The sequence below is a fragment of the Vigna angularis genome, chromosome 4, assembly GCF_016808095.1.
Source record: "Vigna angularis cultivar LongXiaoDou No.4 chromosome 4, ASM1680809v1, whole genome shotgun sequence".
Classification (NCBI taxonomy): domain Eukaryota; kingdom Viridiplantae; phylum Streptophyta; class Magnoliopsida; order Fabales; family Fabaceae; genus Vigna; species Vigna angularis.
In genome coordinates, this window is record NC_068973.1 from 42,524,050 (window position 1) to 42,545,768 (window position 21,719).

Genomic DNA, 21,719 nt, shown 5'->3' on the forward strand with positions numbered 1-21,719 from the left:
GTGAGCATATAGAAAAAGATTGTCACTCCAATGCCATTTCTAGAAATATGAATTTGTTAGCAGTGGCTTCTAAATAAAATTATTAATAAATAATTAATATTTGAAGAATATTTAAGATTTTAAAATTAATTAATAAAGCATTGATTATTTCTAAATTAATGTTGAGGTTTTATTAACAAATAGCTCATTGTTGTTTTTAGCACAAAGTAACGAGTTGATTTGATTGTTTTTATTGGTATTTGTATCGTTAGAGATTTTATTGACCTTGAATTTAAGCCTTATTATCGTATTGTTGGTCCGAGAGACTGCTAGATTGTATGTGTTGGGAGTGATTTTTCAGACCTTAAATTTAAGTTTCATGTCCTTGTTGAAGGAATGTGTACCATTAAGAATTTTGCCGATCTATCATGTAAAGATTTTAAGATTGAAGTAGGATTGAAGTTGTTGAATTTGGGGGGTTGATTTAAGGGATGAGAAATCAGACAGTTATATAATTAGATTTTGTGTCCCAAATCGCTTAATACTTTCATGAAAGATTTTTCAAATTGCTTCATTTTAATTCTCTAATGGTTTCTTTCTATGAAATAATGAAAAAAAATGGTAAAGGGATGAAATGTGTAGGTATATTAATTTTTTTACCATTTGTTTAGTAAAGAAAAAAGTTCTCGGTTCCTTTTCTCGTTTTCACTATATTAAAACATGTTTTCAATTAATATAAAAATAAGGTTTTGAACATTATTTGTTTTCTTTTCATTCACTTTTTTTTATTAATCCAAACAATTGAAAACAATTTGTTTTACTATTTTTTTCTTAACTTCATCGATTCTTTTTTTCTCATTTTCATTTTTATAATTAATTTTCTAGTTATATTCTTTTTATTTTGCTTAACTTAAATAGATTATATATCAAATTCCATTCGAAGGTGACTTTATGTGAGAATTTGAAGTTTCAATTTGGTTTACATTATAAAGATTTTTTATCGGTATGAATTCATTAAAATGGGCCAGATTTAGTTTGGGTTAAGTTAAAAATTAATATTTTAAATTGAAGTGAGTCCTTTTTAATTTGTATTTTTTTAATTTGTGGTTTAAAGAGACATGCAGTTCAATTAGGTTTTTTAAAAATAATATTGATTTGTTACTTTTCTACACTAATAAAAGAAGCACTTTTAATATTCAATTATATTAATTATTAAATAAGGCTTTAGTATGTAAGATAATATTTTTTTTATAATATTAGGATAAATAATTCATATTTATTGCTTTAAAATGGACTATGCGTACCAAACTCAGCGTAAACTTATTTTTTAAATTGATATTCTATAAATCAATCATGTCAAATATCTTAACATTATTTTGAATTTTACATTAGTTTTAAGCTATTCTTATAACTTTTACTTTATTACAATAGTTTTATAAAACTTATGCTTTATTTTATTATACTTTAGTTTTTCAAAATTTTAAAAATAATTTTTGATTTTTATAAATCATAATTTTATTTAAAATCTAGAGTTTTATTCATCTTAATGAAATATATTATAAGATTTAAATTTTAAGTTTATAAGTTACAACTCTACATTGGAAATGTTTTACATGAGAACTCTTTTTGAAACTTAATTTTTTTACGAGATTCTTTTTATAACATGTACAAATAATCATTTTAGAATTTTTTTAATCAATTCTTAGAATTGTTTCTGAATAGTGTCTCCCTTTCATCTTTAAACCCATTGTACAAAATTTCTTAATTGGTTTCTAGTATATCTAATTTATAAATTCACTATATGTTCTGTAATTTCACTCCACGCTTGTACTTTTGTTCTCGTTCTTTTTTTAAAATTTTGTTCTTAATAAGAATTTTCAAATTGATGAACTCATTTATAATATCAATATTCCTCCTGGAACAAGTATGACTCACGACATAACTTTTTTTAATGTAAGAAATATATTGTAAGAATTTATGAGTTTTCAAATAGTTTCATAAATCAAAACAAGATCCTAAAATTAGTGGTAGAAAATATATGTACCTTTTTTTTGTGAAAAACTATTCTTTAGTGCTATAAAAAAATTCAATCACATGAACAATTTTGACTTTTTTCTGTATGAGAATTCAATTTTTCGAGATTTAAATACTCCTTTTGATTCATTATTTTATTATTTCTCTTATTTGATGAATTTAGAGTAAATAGACATATATATATATATATATATATATATATATATATATATATATATATATATATATATATATATATATATATATATATATATATATATATTACATAATATTATGTGGTGTGGTGGTGGGGAGCGTAGTGAATGGAAGAAGAATTATCTATCCGTTGAGAGTTCGCGTTGGCATCGACGTTTCCATGGAAGGGTTGGCGCTTCTTCCATTTGCACAGTCACAATTCCTCTTACCGCTTCCAAAGGTTGCCGCCATTCCCAGTCCACACAATAGTAACACTAATGATAATAATACCAATGGTTCGTTATTTCCTTCAATTTTAAGCTTTCTCTACTCTACGCAGTTGCTTCGGATTGTGTTTGTAATAGTAATCGTGATTGCCATTGTGCTCAGGATTTCTGTCTCTCAGACCGCACCGTCGACGCGGGTTTCGTTTTCGCGCTTCATTGTTTTCCAAGGCACATGGTGTTCATCTTCCCCAACACCACCAACAACAGCAGCAACAAGTCACGGTGAATCCCAATTCTGTGAGTGGGGATTCCATACGTCAGAGATTTCTTCATTTTTATGCTTCCCGCGGTCACAAGCTTCTTCCCAGCGCTTCTCTTGTCCCCGATGATCCCACTGTTCTGCTCACCATCGCCGGGATGCTCCAATTCAAGCCCATCTTCCTCGGCAAGGTATGCCTGTGCCTCACCATCAATCAGTATCACGAACTCTCCTCTCTAACTTACTAATTACAGGTTCCAAGACAAGTACCTTGTGCTGCTACTGCACAGAGATGCATCCGTACTAATGATATTAACAATGTTGGCCTGACTGCCAGACATCATACCTTCTTTGAAATGCTTGGAAACTTCAGCTTTGGTGATTACTTCAAAAAACAAGCTATTCTATGGGCGTGGGAGCTTTCCACCTCAGAGTCAGTACATTTTATCCCTCCACCCCACCTCTTTCTTATGACAAAATATATTATGATTTTTCTTCTCTTTCATTTACCTTGTTAGGTTTGGTTTGCCCCCGGACCGATTGTGGGTTAGTGTTTATAAAGATGATGATGAGGCTTTTCAGCTATGGTCTAATGAGGTTAGCTACAAATTGTTTTCCTCGACCGTCATCTTATTTACTTACGTAACTAACTTCTGTTTTGACTGGCGAACATTTGACAAAGCGCATTGGATTATTGTTCCTATTGCTTACTTGATTTCCGTGCAGGTTGGTGTCCCAGTTGAACGCATAAAAAGGTTGGGAGAAGAAGATAACTTCTGGACTAGTGGGGTGACAGGTCCCTGTGGTCCTTGCTCAGAAATTTATTATGATTTTCATCCTGAGAGGGGATATGTAGATGCTGTAAGTATATCATTTTTAGATTGAAGGATTCAATATCATTTCAGGGACAATATTTTATATTTTGTTGTGTGGTTGGGACCTGGGGGATGAAAGCAGGATCTCAATGATGATACAAGGTTTATAGAGTTCTACAACTTAGTATTCATGCAATACAACAAAAAGGATGATGGTTCTCTTGAACCTCTAAAACAGAAGAACATAGACACTGGTCTTGGACTGGAGCGTTTGGCTCGTATTCTTCAACAGGTATATGTTCATTATGCTGATTTTTTGTTGTTGTAATAGGTACCGTTTACATTTTAAGAAGTATTTCTGGGGCACTAGAACTATCATTTCACATGCTCCTAATGTCCATCTTATATATAGCCAATTCTTTCTGCAGGTTCCAAACAATTATGAAACTGACTTGATTTTCCCCATCATAGAGAAGGCCTCTAAGTTAGCAAATGTTTCGTATGGTTTTGCTGATGATCAGACAAAGAGGAATCTGAAAGTAAATAATGATTATCTTCATACATGCTGCTGTACAATCTTACTTTATTTTAACTCATATCTGTCTTTCTTATTATTTTTAATCTGTCATTTCATTTTTTTTGTTTTGCTTTTTTTTTCTCTGATTTATCTTAGATTATAGGAGATCACATGCGTGCAATTGTATTTCTCATCTCTGATGGAGTTGTCCCATCAAATGTTGGGAGAGGTTATGTAGTTCGGCGGCTTATTAGAAGGGTTGTTCGTACAGGCAGGTTGCTTGGTATAAAGGGTGATGGTAGGGGAGACCTTGAAGGAGCGTTTTCACCGATTATTGCTGAGAAGGTAGTGGAATTAAGTACACAGATTGATGCTGATGTAAAGAACAAAGCACCTCGTATCTTTGAGGAGCTGAAGAGAGAAGAGCTTCGGTTTGTGCATACACTGGAGAGAGGAGAAAAGTTGCTTGAGGAGAAACTTTCTGATGCTTTATCAAATGCAGAAAGAAATGGAACTGTTCCTTGCTTGGCTGGCGAAGATGTGTTTCTGTTGTATGATACTTATGGATATCCAATGGAAATAACCAAAGAAGTGGCTGAAGAACGTGGTGTGAGTATTGATATGGATGGTTTTGATATTGAGATGGAGAAGCAAAGGCGTCAATCTCAAGCTGCTCATAATACTGTCAGACTTGCCATTGAAAATGGGGGAAATGTTGCAGAGAATGTACGTGACACCGAATTTATTGGATATGACAGACTTCATTGTAAAGCAATGATAGAAAGCTTAATGGTGAATGGAAATCCAGCTGTACAGGTCAGTGAAGGGAGTAATGTGGAAGTTTTACTGAACAAGACTCCATTTTATGCTGAATCAGGGGGTCAAATTGGCGATCATGGTTTTCTATATATTTCAGAGGGTGATAATCAACCAAAAGCTGTTGTGGAGATAATAGATGTTCAGAAATCTTTAGGCAACATATTTGTGCACAAGGGTACAGTCCAAAAGGGTGTTGTAGAGGTTGGCAAAGAAGTGGAAGCAGCAGTTGATCCGAAGCTGAGGCAGCGAGCTAAGGTACAAGAACTATTAATTTGCTCATTTATAGTCATGTATATTTCCAGTTTTCAAACTTACACGTTGTTCAAGATTATAGTAAGTATAGTTGGGTTTTGTAGGTTCATCATACTGCTACTCATTTACTACAAGCTGCACTTAAAAAGGTTATTGGTCAGGAGACCTCACAAGCTGGTTCGTTGGTGGCATTTGATCGTCTCAGATTTGATTTCAACTTCCACCGACCACTTCGTGATAGTGAGCTTGCTGAAATCGAACTGCTGATCAATGGATGGATTGAGGATGCAACGCTACTTCAAAACAAAGTGATGCCCCTTGCTGATGCAAAAAGTGCTGGGGCTATTGCAATGTTTGGAGAAAAATATGGAGAAGAGGTAGGATTTGCTTCAAACACTTTTAGTAGTGACCTTTAAAGTTTAATTGTATTACTTCTGTTTTAGTAGTTCTAAGCTTGTAGATTACATTTATCATGAAATGTGTATTCAAAGTAGGTGACCTTCAGGGAAGGTTTACAATACTGCAAATGCTCAAAACAATACTTCTGACTGAAATTCCCTTTTTACTATTGTTAGATTGCTACTCATTCCAGAAAAAGTGTGCAAATTTGGAAGACATCCAATTACAATTGTCATTTATGATATACTAGTAGTTATCCACGTATTTCTGTCAAGCGCATGCACATGGACCACAGTAGTAAATCATGTACAGTTAAGATACTAGGTTCTGTAAATCCTATTAAGAGAATATTCTGTTAATGAAACTAAAAGAAAAGTTTAAATTCTAATGGCTCATCACTTCTATGACAGATTACAGTTATATGTTCCAGATCTAGGCGTGTATATTTATACCTTTCATCAATCAGGGAAATGATTAAGAATCTGTGTTTGTGTTAGTATTTATCAAGCTGATGCTTATGCAGCTTATTTTGGTTTCTAATTTGGCGTTCTGCAGGTACGTGTGGTAGAGGTTCCTGGTGTATCAATGGAACTATGTGGTGGGACTCATGTAAATAATACTTCTGAAATTCGTGGCTTTAAAATAATATCAGAACAGGGTATTGCATCTGGAATCAGGCGAATTGAAGCTGTAGCTGGCGAAGCCTTCATTGAATATATCAATGCCCGTGACTTTTATCTAAAGCAGCTATGTTCCACTCTCAAAGTATGTTCCATGATCTTGGCTTGAAAAGTTATAGTTTGCCCTCGGGGGAAACAGTTAATTTTCATTTTATCTATATTAACCGAAATTATAAAATCACCTTGTTGGGTCAATATCTCTGCGTTATTCAATTATTCTGATCAATTATTAATTATATACACCTTGTTGGGTCAATTATATTCAATTATATGCAACACCTTGGCTTTCAGGGACAGTATGAGGTGCTTAAATCCCACATTCAGAAGTAGGGTATACTCGATAAAATACTTAAGTAGCTTGATTCTTTCCCCTTTAACAACTCCGTTTTAAGAAGGGAGGTGTTTTGGGTGCTTATCACTTAGCTTTGGGACTTTCATTTTGTGTATGCCTTAATAGGATTTCCTGTGTAGTTTCTTCCGCAATGGATCAAACATATCAGCGAATGGACTTTCTTAAATACATAATGTATGTCCTTTATGCGTATAATATTTAATTAGTGTTTTTAATAAAATAAAAATTCCAGGGGTGTTGTTCGCTTGGTCATTTCAGCACATTGCACCATTTCTTTCAAGCACTTCTAATTCTGTTTGGGCATGTGTTATGCTTTGCAATATTGATTTTTGCATGAAATTACGTGTTATAATTTATATAATATTATCATACTTTTAAGGTTAAACCAGAAGAAGTGACAACAAGGATCGAAAACCTTTTGGAGGAGTTACGGGTAGTTAGAAATGAAAATTCTGCTGTGCGTGCAAAGGCAGCAATCTACAAAGCTTCAGGTATTGCGAGCAAAGCATTGTTGGTGGGGAATTCAAAACAGTACAGGTAATAGTTCTCAGTGTGATATTATATGTTGCCCTAATATGGGGGAGAGTGATTTCTTCAGTTTTAGCAACCTGAAGATGTTTCTTTGATATCTAAGTCTTTCAAACTTTTCTCAGTTGAAGTTTTTATTGTCAAAACCAAACAAATCTGACAACTATGAAGCAGAGGTATTGCATCACATCGTTGGTAGTCCCTTGAATATATAGTTTTGTGATTGCTACAGAAATTATGTGAAATTAAGTTGAAAGGATGTCCCTTGTATGTATATTTTCTTGTTTTTTTAACCAGATATTCCGTATGTTGTTAAAAAAATTATCTTTAGAAATCTGTTAAACATTAAGTAGATGTATCCTTTTTATTTATTTGTTGTTCAAAATTTGCAGGGTGCTAGTTGAGTCCTTCGATGATGTTGATGCTGAATCACTTAAAAGTGCCGCAGAATATTTACTGGAAACACTAACAGATCCAGCAGCCGTGATACTGGGCTCATGCCCAGGTGAGGGGAAGGTTAGCCTAGTTGCTGCTTTTTCTCCAGGGGTGGTTGATCAGGGGATTCAGGCAGGTAAATTTATTGGACAAATTGCAAAATTATGTGGCGGTGGAGGAGGTGGAAGGCCCAATTTTGCTCAGGCAGGTGGGAGGAAGCCTGAAAATTTGTCAAGTGCCCTCGATAAGGCTCGGTCAGAACTCATGGCTACTCTAAGTGAAAAAGGGAGTTGAATTATTATACGCTTACCAAATCTTGTTATGCTAAAGCAACAGAATATATCGATTCTCGTTGTCTCGAGAATACATCACAAATCACAAGATTAAAGGGTTGGAAGCGTAAGTAAAAGTATTCTGGCAATTCCAGTGGCATGTAATGGAAGTTTCAAAATAGTATAGAGCTAGTAAAATGTTGGTTATTAGTGTGACTTTATTCTTCTGACAAACTGGTATGGTACGCATTCACACAATCCAACTTGTAAATTTTGGCATGCGCATCTAAGATTGGGTGCAGGATGTAAATGCAAACACTATATACATGAAAGATAGTTTTGATAGTGAACGACGATCAGGTGATTCACTCCTTTCTATATTGATTGCTCTGAAAGATGTTGGGATCACATAGAACTGAAGCGTTGTGATGGTGATGGGAAAGACCGACTTGCGTCATGAACCAATTATGCCTTTAGACGAAATCAACTTTTTAAAAGGTTAAACTATTTGAAGAAAGTACATGAGTGATTCTACGTCTAACCACTGTTGTGGGTGAAACGTTGTTTAAGATGAAAATAGCTGAATGTTGTTGGACTCTAATAGGTCTCCTGAAGCTGAATGTTAGACTCTGGACCACATTTACAGCACCGTCATGAAGATTGAACAAGGGAATCCAATTCACCAAGAAAATCAGACGGTGAAGCAAAGAGGATGAGTGGAGATATTAAAACAGGTGAAATCAACTAAGAAGTTGGCATTGAATTAAAAATTTAAACCCAAATCAAACAATGGTGGGTTGCTGATAACGTAAACATCCTCAACATAATAAATAAAATACAGAGCACCCAGAATCTGCCCTGTACAAGAGCCTGTTCAGTCTCCCAATGTCGCTCTTCATCAAGCACTTTGCAGAAATCTACCAAAAATAATTCTAGAACATTGTTTTTAAATTGTTTTACATATTTTCCATAATAAATTTCATCACGAGTTGTTCATGAACAAATCATAAGGAATTATTAAATATCACTTCTAGATCATCTACTTGGTTGGGGTTTTGGTGTATTTCTAAATATCACTTAAGAAACTTGAACAAAAAACCAAACATATCATTCCAGACTTAGATAAGAATTCTTATTCCCATGTTATTATATACAAAAATACCCCAAAACACTACATGCATGCAAGAGAATATTAAAAGAAAAAAGAAAATGTAAAGAAAAGGGAAAACCTACTGAAATCAAAATTCTAATTGGTAGAATTTGATTATTATCAGCACACTAATAGCTACCTGGTGAAAAAGATAATAAAAACTTAGGTATCACATGAAGAAGATAAAGTAAATTACGAGGTTTAGAATTTTAAATTGATAGTCAATAAATTTTGAAAATACAATTTTCATTCATCATCTATTTTTAAATCTATGTTATCTGATAATCCTAAATGTATTCGTTACAATTTTAAGAAAATAGTGATCGATGTCTCTGAATTTTACTGTATTAAAGTTTGAATGTCAAAGTCAAACTAACAAAGTTAGGCAATTTTAGCATGATAGAATTTAAGATTTAAAATTAGTAGATGAAAAAAGCTGCAAATATAAAACAAAGAATTCAAATTATATTAAAGACTGTTGACACTAATTCTAGATAAAATTATACAAATTCTGTATTTTGATTCCGATATTCATAAACTACTTTCTTTACTTTCTGTGGACATACTTATTAATTTGTTTTGATCTTTATCATGTAAAATTGTAAGTAAAGTGGCTAAAATATATATTAACTTTGAAGATGAAGTAAAAAGTAAGGAAAAAATATATTTTTAGACAATTTTTTTACAATATTTTAAGACAGTTTATTATTTATTTATTATTGTATCAAAATGTTAAAAAATTTATGTCAAAAATAGATTAAAAAAGTCATTAAATATTTCTGAAAAACTGAGATGGACAACTTAAAGGACTTGCAAGTTCAAGTGATTGTTGTTGCAGTTGACAGAGACATATACCAATGCAGGTTGAATCTTCCCCTCGCGTTGCCGTGCTCATTACGAACTGTGATTGATTTTTTTTAGTAGTTGTTTAGTTTAGAATAGTTCTGTGTGTAATATTGCATTATCAGTAACGGTTCAATAATTTGAAGTAGAAAAGGCTGATTTGGATACATGTTTTGTCATAATTTATTATGCATGCATCACATTCTTCCGGACCATTGTGTTAAATCAGTGACGATTTGAGCGAAGAAGAAGTTCCATTGTGCAGCTGATCTACGAAAGCAGAAAGTAGCTTTCCAGCAAGTGCAATTTTATTTAAAAGTGAATAAGTTGTTTATTTTGATGGGATGAGAGATTCAGACGAAGGGATGGAGATTAAGCAGTGAATTTCCGAATGGGGTCTGAGAGTAGCAGTCAAGGTTGTTGCCATAACCAACTCCTAGCAGATCACAGTATCTCTTGAAGAACCCGATGCGGTCCTCCACTCTGCTATCCTGTCCTCTGCCGCACTCCAGGCCTCCGTTGATGATGTTCGTCACAGTGCCGTAGCCCGGAAGCCTCCCGGCGGCAACGTCGGCGGCGGAGGGGGTCCATTGAGAGGTGATGACGTCGTGGGAGGAAGGCTTGGGGGACTGTGGGGTCATCCAGAACCAGAGGGCGGACTTGAAGGAGACGCGGGCGTCAGTGGCGACGAGATCAGGGTTGTTGATCAAATCCACCCCAATTGCATTTCCGCACTGACCGTAGTTGTAGTTCCAAGATATCTGGATGGGACCCCTGCCATAGTATTGTTGTCCAGAAGCGCAGGGAAACTGGGGAGTTGGGGAGCAGTAATCGCTTGGGTTCTGCTCTCTCACGAAGCAGTATCCCCATGCGTACGGTCCGTCCGGTGCAGTGGGCCATCCCCCGGTTGTTTCGTGAGACGTTTGCCCGAAGAAGGCCGCAATCTCCCTCTTTCGAGTGGCTGTGTCCCCGGTGTTGCCGAAGCTGGGGAAAGCACTGGCAGCGGCGATGAAGGCATCGTAGGTGTAGAAGCCTTTGGCTGGGCAAGCTCCGTCGTTGCGATGTTTGAGCATCTGGTCGAAGGTGGCCCTGGATATGAGAGCGGTGAGATCAGCCGGAGCCGGCTGTCCTCCCCCGCACTGGCTCTGGCAACCCTGGCCGCAGTAGTCGTCGGTGGAGCCGCACCAGCCGAACTGACTGCAACAGAGACCACCTGGGCACAGCGCACCCCCTGCTTGGCTTCCACACTGCTCTCCCCAGCTTCCTCCGACTAACAGCGTCCACAGCATCACTCCTACGCTCCATATCATTCTATTCTTCTTCATTTCTCTATACTTTTCATTTCCCTTCCTTCCCTATCAATCTATTTATAGCCACATTTTCTTTTACTTCATTCAAATCATATTCCTAATTTTACTTTTTATACATAAAATACATTATCACTTTTTCAAATTTCTATTTCATTTGGTTTTCTCCTTCTACTCAAAGATTCAAGTTTTCAGCAAAAAGATTTCTATTTTACTAAAAGCGCTGATGAGAAGTTTACCACAGAAATAAAGAAACGTGTTAGGGGCCCAGCCCGGCGGCTTCCTAAGCGTGATGTCCAGGAAGACCAAGACCAAAGGATAATCATGCATTTATTTCATTCTATTTAATTACTATTCTATCTACTATATAATTACATTCAAAATCAATAATTTTTTTAATATATTATAACTAATTTATAAAAAGTAAATCATTTTAGTAAAGAAGAGTAACTCTGACACATCTTTTTCTCTCTTGTGCTTCTCTTAAAAAAAAAAGTCTGTCATCGACATTGACCTTTCTGACACATCTTCATCTTCTACATTCATCTTTCTTCTCCCATATCTCATACACACACACACACACATATATATATATATATATATATATATATTCTTTTCAGAGACAAACTATGTTTCACGCTTGGACTCACCTTCCCACGTTTGACTTTCCTCCCCTCATATAAATTCTGTCGCTTAAATTTTTCATTCTCTTTTAAATTTACACTTTACATTATTTTATTCTAAATCACTTGTTGGTGTTTATAACAAACCAAAGTATTTTTTTTTATCAAGGGAACAAAGATGAACGAAAGGAGAATTCATGAAAGGAGAATAATGAAAAATTATTTTATTGAATCAAGAAACATTACAATTTATAAAATTTAAAAATAACTGTGTTTATAGAATTAAGCTATTAAAAAAATGCATGAATAAAAGATAATAAATCTAAATTGATTTTTTAAAACTAAGAAAATAAATAAATAAATAAAACAAAATTAAAAGGTAGACATGTTTCAGTTCTAAACCCGCTAACTGAAAGTGGTTTTGTAAATAAATCTACAAGTTGATTTTTAGACTTGATGTTGAAATGAATAGTTTTTCTTTGAAATACAGGATTATAGGAAATAGCGATAGCAGCTATGTTGTCAAGAAAAATCTTAATAATTTCTTTTTGCTTCAGACTTAAATTCATTAAAATTTTTCTTAACTATAAGTTTGATTGACTGCAGTTGTTGTTGCAATAAACTCAGTTTCTGCAGTGGATTGAGCCACAATTTCTTGCTTCTTTGAGAGAAAACACTTGATCCAAAAGTAAAATAGTAGTCTAAAATACTTTTCATATCATCCATAGAACCTCCCCGGTTACTGTCAAAGAAACTTGCCAACTTAAATTCTTTGTTTCATGTGAATTTAAAACAAAAATTACTTGTACCCTTCACATACAAAATCACTGTTTTGGAAGCTTTGAGATGCAATTCACTTGCACAATGCATGAATCGAGACAGAATACTTACAACATTTAAAATATTAGGCCTTGTTGCCGTGAGGTACATCAAGCAACCAATCAAGCTTCTAAAACATCCTTCATCAACTTTGTTAGCATCATCTTCTTTATGCAGCTTCTCCTTTTGATTCATTGGAGTGCTTACTGCCTTGCATTCTTCCATTTGAAATTTCTTTTGTATTTCCTTTGCATGCTTTTTCTAACATATGAAAATTTCAGTTTGCCCTTGCTTGATCTCCATGCCAAGGAAGTAGGACATAACTCCAAGATCTGTCATTTCAAACACATTCATCATCTCCTGTTTGAAGTTTTGAATATGCTCTGTATTATTTCCTGTAACTAGTAGTTCATCAACATACAATGAAACAATAAGAATGTTAGTGTCATTGTGTTTGACATACAAGGTTGTTTATGATAGACTTTTCTCAAATCCAAAATTCAGCAAATATTCATCAATTTTGTTATACCAAGCTCTTAGAGCTTGTTTTAGACCATAAAGGCTTTTCTTGAGAAGATAGACTTTATCTCCCTCGCTTTCCTTCACAAATTCTTGGGTAGCTCAACATAAATTTCTTCTTGTAGGATATCATTTAGAAAGGTTGATTTTATATCCAACTGGAACACTTTCCAGCTCTTTTGTGCTGCAAGGAGTAACCTGATTGTGTCCAATCTAGCAACAGGAGCAAAAGTGCAGAATAATCAATACCAAAGATTTGGGCATACCCTTTAACCACCAGCCTAACTTTGTGTTTGTTGATTTAGCCATCAACACTAAGTTTGGTTTTAAACACCCACTTGACTCCAATTACTTCCTAGGATCCAAGTTTTATTTTTCTCTATCATTGACAACTCCTCCTCCATTGCATCTATCCATCTTTGATCCTTTTTTGCTTCTGTATAGTCAGCAGGTTCACATAAGGCAATATTGCACCTTTCATAAACATTTGAGAGCAACCTTGTTCGTCACACAGGAGCATCATCCACTGTTTGATTCTGTCAATCATCTTATTCTTCTTCAATGCTTGAACTAGAAAACTTGAGTTTCAGTTATGCCATGTTCTGACCCTTCTTTTCTGCATCATCTAGGTTCAACTCTTCATCCTCCATGAAGTGAACATCCCTGCTGACAATAATATTTCCAGTTTGTGGCTGGAAAATTTTATAGGCTTTACTGACAAATTATAGCCTATAAAAATGCTTGGTGAAACTTTTCTATCAAGCTTGTCACGCTTACTATGTGGAACATGAGTGAAATACAAACAACCAAATACTTTAAGAAATTTTAGAGATGGTTTATAACCATACCATGCCTCAAATGGTGTCATTTCTCTCAGTGCCTTTGTTGGAAGCCTGTTTTGAAGAAACACAACTATATTTGCTGCCTCTGCCCAAATTTTTTTTGGCAATTTCTTCTCATGCAACATGCATCTTGACATCTCTATGATGTATCTATTTCTCCTCTCACTAACTCCATTTTGTTGAGGTGTGTAAGGGGGTGTAAGTTGATGTTGTATGCCTGAATCTTCACAAAACCTATCAAATTCTGCTGAAGTATACTCCTTCCCATTATCAGATCTTACAATATGAATTTTGCAGTTGCTTTCATTCTCAACTCTTATCTTAAACTTCTAAAAAACTTGAGCTACTTTTGATTTAAACTTCAAGAAAAAAATTCAGCACATTCTGGTTTAGTCATCAATAAAGGTAACTTGCTCTTCCTCCAATGGATTTAGAGCAAAACATTTTCCCTAGGTCATATGGTTTGTGCAACCACTGTCAATCAAGATATTGTCCGCTTTGGGTCAAGTCCTCACGGATTTGCTTTTGGTACCACTCCAAAAGGCCTCTTATCAATGAAGGTATCTTATGTGTATATAAACTCATGTTCATCTCTTATTTTATCTGATGTGAGACTTTGTTTGTACCCAACAGCCTTGTCGGTCATGCTTCTTCTTTTATCTATATTTTTTTATTTTTTTTAATTCAAACAATAGATCCTATGCAAGATTTAAGACAAAATAAAAGAAAATTAAGAATTATCATAGAATTATGTTTAGTGTTGGGGTCAATTATAACTCATTACAAATTTTACACAAATTTTTGAAGGAGTTAATTAGGATTGATAAATTACTGTCTTACTAATAAATATACGAAAAACATTTATTAAAGTTTTAATACTGTGAGTTAATGTATTAAATATATTTTGATTGAGTATTTTCAGCTTTTATTATCACCTTAACAAATATTTATTCACCCGTTTCCTTAATCTTAATTGCATCGTATATTACTTATAAAAAAACTCAACTTAAATATGGTTATAAAATAAATTAACTACTTTTTTTAATTATGATGAACTAGTTAACGTTTAAGAAAAACATATTTGTCTGGCCAAGAAAAATAGTAAATCATTGTTTCCCTGGACTTGATAACCATGAACAAAAATAAGGTGAAAAAAATTAAAATAGTATTATTAAACGTGAATATTTTGAGTTATAATAATTTTAATTTAATTAATATTTTCAAGTTTAATTTTTAAATATATATATATATATATATATATATATATATATATATATATATATATATATATATATATATATATATATATATTTAAACATTGGTAGTTTCATTATTTTCAGAAAGAATTATTTCTTTTCTGTGATTTGAAGATGGTTTGTCAAAGATATTAAATAATCAAACTAAGTGTTCTTTCATCGTTGTAATAATGTGTAGAGAACTATGTAGAGAACAGAGGAGAGAAAAGAAAAGTGATAGATTTTTTACATTTTGTTCACTTGAATAGATTTTGAGGAGAGTGATTGAATGAATTTGAGAAGATTTAAAGATAATTTTTTTTTTGTTTATTTGAGTGGATTTGAAGGTAAGTGAAAGTGAATTAGAAGTAAATTTTTTTAATCTGTCATATCAATCAAATCCTACACTAATTCTCACAAATTTACTCCCAAATTCACTCTCACTTACCTCCAAATCCACTTAAATAAACAACAAAAAATTTACCCTTAAATCATCTCAAATTCATTCAATCACTCTCCTAAAATTCATTCAAGTGAACAAAGTTTAGTATCTCATTACAGAGCTAAATGTAAGGACCAAAAAACAATTAAGTCTAACATTTTCTTTCTATTATTCCATTTGATCAATTCACATCTCAAATAACAAAGCTAATTCATATTAAGAAACGAATATTTATTAATTTTGTTAATCATGTTATAATTATTATTACTTATATACTTTGCCTTAACAACCTTAGTCTATTTATAAATAAATTGTTCTTACTCTGTTTTAATATTTCTATCTAATATTTCATAACTGTTTAAAATAATACGTTTACTAAAATGAGTTATATTTTTATATTCATTTCCTTTTACTTTCACTGTTAAATGCAAATATGATAATCTGGCAATTAATAAACAGCATTGTCTCTTATATTTATCACAAGATAATTTAACTCATGTAAACATATAATATGTCTGAATTTTATTGTACATCCTCAGCTTTCTTAGGTACACCAACCGGAAGAAAAAAAATTAATATATATAAACGAGACTTCTAGATATCTACATCCCTTAAGTGGTTTTATGTTACAAATAATCTTTCAGAAGTAAATATCTGTTTGCTTTGACTGAGCCTTGAGATCCTTCAATTTCTTTAATATGTTACTGAAGTAGTCTTGCAAATACTTTTCCAGTGTAATTATGTCTTTTGAATCAACTCCAAGAAGATTATATGTATCCGCCATTGGAACAGAAAACACAGTATCGCTGCTAAGGACCTGCATATTTTCCCATTTAATTATATTTATTACCACTACGAGGAAATACAAATGTTTGACAGACAAGTTAGTGAACATAATAGCTCGCTGATTGAATCGTGATTGTCCAGTCAAATAAATACATGATTCCTGAACAAAGATTAATGATAAATTATAACTTTTGAGAATATAACAAATCATATGAATGAAAGATACACACTTGAATTTGAAACCCAAAAATTAAAAATTAAAAAGCCAATACACCAAAAAGATAAAATTAAACACCCATAATCAAATTAAATAGAGAGTGATCACATGTACTAATGAAGAAGAACAATGATACACATATGCCTTAATTTTGTCAATTACACATTTTGTTTTTTCTTTCTAACAAAAAGATAAAGTTTAGACCATTTTCTTCTCAAACGTATTTAAAATAAAAATAAAAAGGTAAAATAAACTTCTTCATAAACCAAAATTAACTTATGTATAGACTAATTTATAAATATTATATATTTCAGCTGCTTCTTTTCGATTTATACATAAAGTTAAATTTATCTTATGAAAGGTTTATTTCATATTTTCTGTTTATTTTTTCTCAAAAAAAATACTTCATGAAAAAATGTGTCCATTCTATATCAATAAAACCGATATTTTTACAATTAAATCATTGGAAGATTTTAAATTTTTGAACTTGACTTACATGAAATGAACAATATGTTTGAGGAAATCATAACAGTATATTAAAAAAATCAACAATTAAATTGTAATCTAATAAACTATAAAACTGCAAGAATCCACGTCATTATTTTTTTAAAACAATATATATAATTTCATATTTTATTTTCTAAAATACAACCATTCATTTTAGTTTGCATGGAGACACTAACGAAGATTGATCAGATTGGATTTCCTTTCCACCCGATTTAATCCAAGTGTTCATCTTAAAACTTCTCTCAAAAGTTAAAATCATCTCATACATTTTTGTTGAAAATGTTCAAGAGGATCTTCTATAAAAGTCAAATTATGAACTAAACAGAATTTCAGTCGAGTTTGTGAGCATACCGAACATGCATCACTCATTTATCTGTTTTGTGAATCATCCACCCACTATTATGTACCAGAGGCAGCCACTTAAAAGACAACGTATATGTGGAGTGGAAGAATGTGAAAAATTCTAGTTATGAGATGCTAGTAATAAGGCAACAAGAACATTCAGATACCCCCTACAACAAGTCATCACATATCAGTAAAGCCCCTGTGGGAATTGTCCAATGGGTATGGCTCACTGGTGGATATTAAAAGTGTATTTGGTTTCATAATAATTTTAAGAAAATGCCGTAAACATAACCAACCAACCAACAGTGAATGAATACTGGATGGGTGCTTGATCTAAAGGGAAAAGGTGGGTAACGGAGCAATTCCTTGCAACAGTATATCAATTTACTAAAGGTGTAATGGGCAAAGAAATAAGTACCTCTGAAAATGCGAGTCTGTCAGCAACATCATTTGTCCACTCAAAAACGCGAGTCAACTGACGAGTGAATCTTAAAATGGAGACTGGAACTGTGGTGACATTAGCATCTTGGCCAGCGAGCCTCTCGCACAAGGTTATTACCTGACAGTAAAAGGAGGAATGAGGAGGAGGTAGAGAAAAAGAATAGCAGCAGAAGAAGATAAGTTGATTACCTCTTGGGTTGTCCAAGCACGGGGACCAGCGAATGTAAGAAGTTTACCAATTAATTTCTCATTTCGTATGGCTATAAATGTCAAGCGAGCTATATCCTAAGGGTGGAGGCAGAGCGATTAGAAAGGAAAGATAAAGAGGGAAAGAAAGCATGGAGGGAGGAGATGAATTATGGTACATAAATTACCTGAGTATCCATGTAAGCTATTCTGGTGGGGGCATCAGTTCCCCAAACAGATTTTTCTTCAAGGATGGGAACTGCGTACTGACCAATAAGACCCTGCAAGGACAGATTGTAAATGAATGAAATGGAAGTGGGTAGAAATTAAAGGAATGGATTGAGGGGAGAGTAAGGTGGCGGTGACCTGCATGAAACCGCATAAGCGGATGACGATGTGATCGAGGCCAGAATCACGGAGGAACTTCTCAGTGCAATACTTGATTTCCATGAGGGGAACCTCGGGATGTTTGTCACAATTGTGGATGGAGTAGAAGACATATTTCTGAATGCCCATTGCCTTGGCACATTGTATGAGAGCCACTTTTCCTTCCCAGTCTACCTATGTTTGTATGTATGAATTGTATAAATGTGTGTAAAGGAAAGGAAATGAAATGAAAAGGTGAGTGGAGGGGGGTTGGTTACGGTTTTGATAGGCTCCTCGGGACGGCCAGTGGCGCAGTCAATGACGGTGTGTATGCCGACCAAGGTAGCAGGAATGGTCTCTGGTTTACTGAGGTCAGCCTGGAGAACGGGAAGAAGAAAGTGAAGAGAGTGCTAGAATTTGACAAAATGCCCAGGAGAAAAAAATGTTCATTATCATTGAAGAGAATAGTGTAGTTCCAAAGCGGAAGCATAACAGTGTTTATATACAAATCAAAGAAAGATAAAGGTTACAACTGAAAAACAGAAATAGAAGTGGTGATGAATGGCAAGACATTTACATTGACAACGGTTGCTCCCCAATCGCGAAGGAAGTCGGCAGGAGCGGGCCTGGGCCTGACCAGACACCTAACGTCGTAGCCTTCGTCGAGTGCCCGTCGCACAATCTGCCTTCCAAGTGTTCCGGTGCCCCCCACCACTAAAATGCTGGTTGGCCTCACTGGGCTCCCCGGCCCAAAATTGGCAGTCCCTTTCTCAATCTCCGCACCGGCACTGCTGCTGCATTTCACCCTCCAACTCCACTCTCTTCCTTTTCCCCTTCCTGTCAGTTCCATAGGCATTGATGTTAAATCAGTAGCTGACCTAATTGCCATTGGTTTGTGATTATTTGGGGGAAGTAAAGGAAGACAGTGACTCACCCGTAGAAATGGAATGAGAATTGGGAAACGCCAGCGTGGTGGGTGCAACACTACAGCGCCATTGCAGTTGGGGTGTGGGTGCCTTGAGCAGCGCCATCTTCATTTCTGTCAACGGTGGAAGAAGAGAAGAAGAGAACTTCCCTTATTCTCTCTCTCTCTCCCCCGTCTGATCACAATTCCTCCACGTCGGATGCTTCCAGGATCACTACTCCTCTCCACGGCCTCTTTTCGTTCTCTTACATTATCCACCTTTTTCTATTTTCTTTTCTTCTTTTCCTTTCATTCTAAATAAATATAACAACTTTCAACTTTTTTTAAATATATTTTTATACAAAATTTTAAATTTAATTAAGTTTTAAATTTTTCATAAATTTATATTTTTAATTTAAACGTTTTTCACCAATTATTATAAAAAGAATTATATTTTTTAATTAAATTCTTATTATTTAACTTTTTTATTAAATGAATGGTTTCATTATAGTTTACTTTCATTATTTTATTTGCTTGATTTAATGTGTTAATATTGAAATAAAATACTATTGGGATGATAAATTTTAAATATTTTAAAATTAAATATATAAATATAATACTAACTAAATTAGAATAGTTTCTAATTTATTATAACATACATTATTTAGTTTTAATAAATGTTAAAATATAAAATTAATACAATAAAAATAGGATCGGATGAGTTGTGTAGAGAAGAAAATTAATTCCATCCCATTCATTAATTTTTTTTTACGGTAAAACATAAAACTTATTAGTTCTACTCGTATGTTATATAGTCTATAAATAAATGAAAACAAAAATGAGTAGAATACAAACTCGTTGCTTTTAATCATGGCTCACTAGTTATGTTTATTTTTGAAAAAAAAAAATACAATGAAATATTAGCTTTATAGAATTTTTATGAATGAGTTTTTACTTGTTCTCATTAAAAACATTTTTGTTTAAAATATACGAAAAATAATATAAGAATTTGAATAATTGTATTTTATTTTATTTTTCAAATTACTACACTATAGTAATATAAGTATTCTTATAATTTTTTTATGAAAATTTTCTTTGTAGGAATATAAAATGAAATCTTAACTTTTACAAGTTTTTTTTTGTAACTAGATTTTAACTCTCACTCATATATCATAATTTCTTTTTTGGAAAATATATTTCTTAATATTTTAGTTTATATTCAATTATTAATGAGAGGTGATGAGTTTGAACCAAGGAACAATTTCTTTTAACATGTATGTTTTCTTTAGTTATAATTATATTAATTTATGTATTGTTTTTGTTGTATTAGTAAGAATATAATATATATAAATTTTAAATATATATTATTTTAGTTTTTCAAAATCTTGGTCAACATTTATCATCTACAACAATCAAAGGAGTATTCCCTCACCACTATTGTCAATAAAAGATATTTATCATTTTACATCAATCATATTATCAAATTTATAAGTTTTGAAGAATTCGAAACTTAATTAAAGTAGAATTTTATAATTTTTTTTCATTATGTTGATCATATAACGTGATAATAAAATTCACATAATATCTTTTAATTAGATACTTTTTAATAATTTTTCATTTTTAGCATATTAGCTAAAATTTGATTAATTTTAATAGAAATGTTTACATTATCAATTACTTCGCAGTATAATTCTATTACATTTACTGAAAGACTTAGAAAACAAACTTTCAATGTTTAGTATTTTATATTGTTATTTAAATGACATATAATTGTTTCATAACAGATATTCTAATTTGAAGTATTTATATTAGCATTTAACTTCTTTTTATGTCAGATGTCTGCAAGATATTCTTTTCACAATTTCTTGTAAAATCTTCTTATTCACCGGATTCCAAAATTATATTTTACATATGTAGAAGTGATCCTTAGATTATTTGTTCTGACAATGTTCTGAATTTTGTAGAACATGCTTTTTAGAATGAAATTTAAGAATAAAACTTTTTGTATGAGATTTTCAGAATAGAAACACATCAAATGTAATGAAACAAGTTTTTCGAAATAAAATTTCTAAAATAAGTCTTCCAAAACATATATAATATCTTTCGAAACAAGTTTTCAGAATAAACTTTTTAAAAATAAATTTTTTGAAACACATAAAATGCACTTTTGGAAAGAGCTTTCCAGAATGAACTTTGTTCCACGTGTTTTCTTTTTGTACTCCTCAGCGTTCTCCCTCTACAGCACAAATGCCAGAACAGTGATGACAGTGGTGATGTGATATAGTAAAAGAGGATATTTTATTCTTAGCAAATCCTACATTTATACTTGTTCACATCTTTTATTATTTTTAAAATTTTACTATTATAATAGACATTAAATATTCTTGGTTGAAATGTTTTAAAGTCTACAGGACATGATTTTAATGCACTGGCAAATAAATTGCT

At 32.8% G+C, this 21,719-nt stretch overlaps 3 protein-coding genes across 4 annotated transcripts; 1 reads left to right on the forward strand and 2 right to left on the reverse strand.

Annotated features, from left to right (window-relative positions):
- Positions 1-2,278: 2,278 nt before the first annotated feature.
- On the forward strand, positions 2,279-8,095 carry LOC108331796 (alanine--tRNA ligase, chloroplastic/mitochondrial). Of its 2 annotated transcripts, XM_052876246.1 has the most exons (12): positions 2,279-2,483; positions 2,578-2,864; positions 2,928-3,106; positions 3,192-3,270; positions 3,400-3,534; positions 3,628-3,780; positions 3,917-4,027; positions 4,162-5,079; positions 5,181-5,453; positions 6,031-6,240; positions 6,887-7,044; positions 7,428-8,095. In XM_052876246.1, exons 1-12 carry the CDS (start codon positions 2,369-2,371, stop codon positions 7,762-7,764), a joined length of 2,955 nt encoding a protein of 984 aa, XP_052732206.1. In that variant the 5' UTR covers positions 2,279-2,368; the 3' UTR covers positions 7,765-8,095. The 2 variants fall into 2 exon arrangements, with proteins under 2 accessions (XP_052732206.1, XP_017422220.1); XM_017566731.2 differs by having other exon boundaries at positions 3,192-3,534; positions 3,631-3,780.
- Positions 8,096-9,970: 1,875 nt separating this feature from the next.
- LOC108331745 (endochitinase) lies at positions 9,971-11,084 on the reverse strand. Its single transcript, XM_017566650.2, has one exon. It carries the CDS (start codon positions 11,058-11,060, stop codon positions 10,089-10,091), a length of 972 nt encoding a protein of 323 aa, XP_017422139.1. The 5' UTR covers positions 11,061-11,084; the 3' UTR covers positions 9,971-10,088.
- A 4,886-nt stretch (positions 11,085-15,970) lies between these two features.
- LOC108331744 (protein HIGH CHLOROPHYLL FLUORESCENCE PHENOTYPE 244, chloroplastic) lies at positions 15,971-19,516 on the reverse strand. Its single transcript, XM_017566649.2, has 8 exons — positions 19,305-19,516; positions 18,948-19,207; positions 18,649-18,747; positions 18,371-18,565; positions 18,193-18,285; positions 18,008-18,103; positions 17,796-17,936; positions 15,971-16,339 (listed from the first exon to the last, which is right to left on the reverse strand). The coding sequence occupies exons 1-8, from the start codon at positions 19,405-19,407 to the stop codon at positions 16,163-16,165; spliced, it is 1,164 nt and encodes a 387-aa protein (XP_017422138.2). The 5' UTR covers positions 19,408-19,516; the 3' UTR covers positions 15,971-16,162.
- Positions 19,517-21,719: the final 2,203 nt, after the last annotated feature.

Excerpts from the sequence above, each read along its gene's own strand:
- LOC108331796 (XM_017566731.2), top strand. The coding sequence starts at position 2,369 with ATGGAAGGGTTGGCGCTTCTTCCATTTGCACAGTCACAATTCCTCTTA. Across the intron at positions 6,241-6,886 it reads AGCTATGTTCCACTCTCAAA|GTTAAACCAGAAGAAGTGAC; the intron begins GTATGTTCCATG and ends CATACTTTTAAG. Across the intron at positions 7,045-7,427 it reads GGGAATTCAAAACAGTACAG|GGTGCTAGTTGAGTCCTTCG; the intron begins GTAATAGTTCTC and ends CAAAATTTGCAG.
- LOC108331744 (XM_017566649.2), bottom strand. The coding sequence starts at position 19,407 with ATGAAGATGGCGCTGCTCAAGGCACCCACACCCCAACTGCAATGGCGC. Across the intron at positions 19,208-19,304 it reads TTCTCATTCCATTTCTACGG|GAAGGGGAAAAGGAAGAGAG; the intron begins GTGAGTCACTGT and ends TGGAACTGACAG. Across the intron at positions 18,566-18,648 it reads CCGAGGAGCCTATCAAAACC|GTAGACTGGGAAGGAAAAGT; the intron begins GTAACCAACCCC and ends ATACAAACATAG.
- LOC108331745 (XM_017566650.2), bottom strand. The coding sequence starts at position 11,060 with ATGAAGAAGAATAGAATGATATGGAGCGTAGGAGTGATGCTGTGGACG.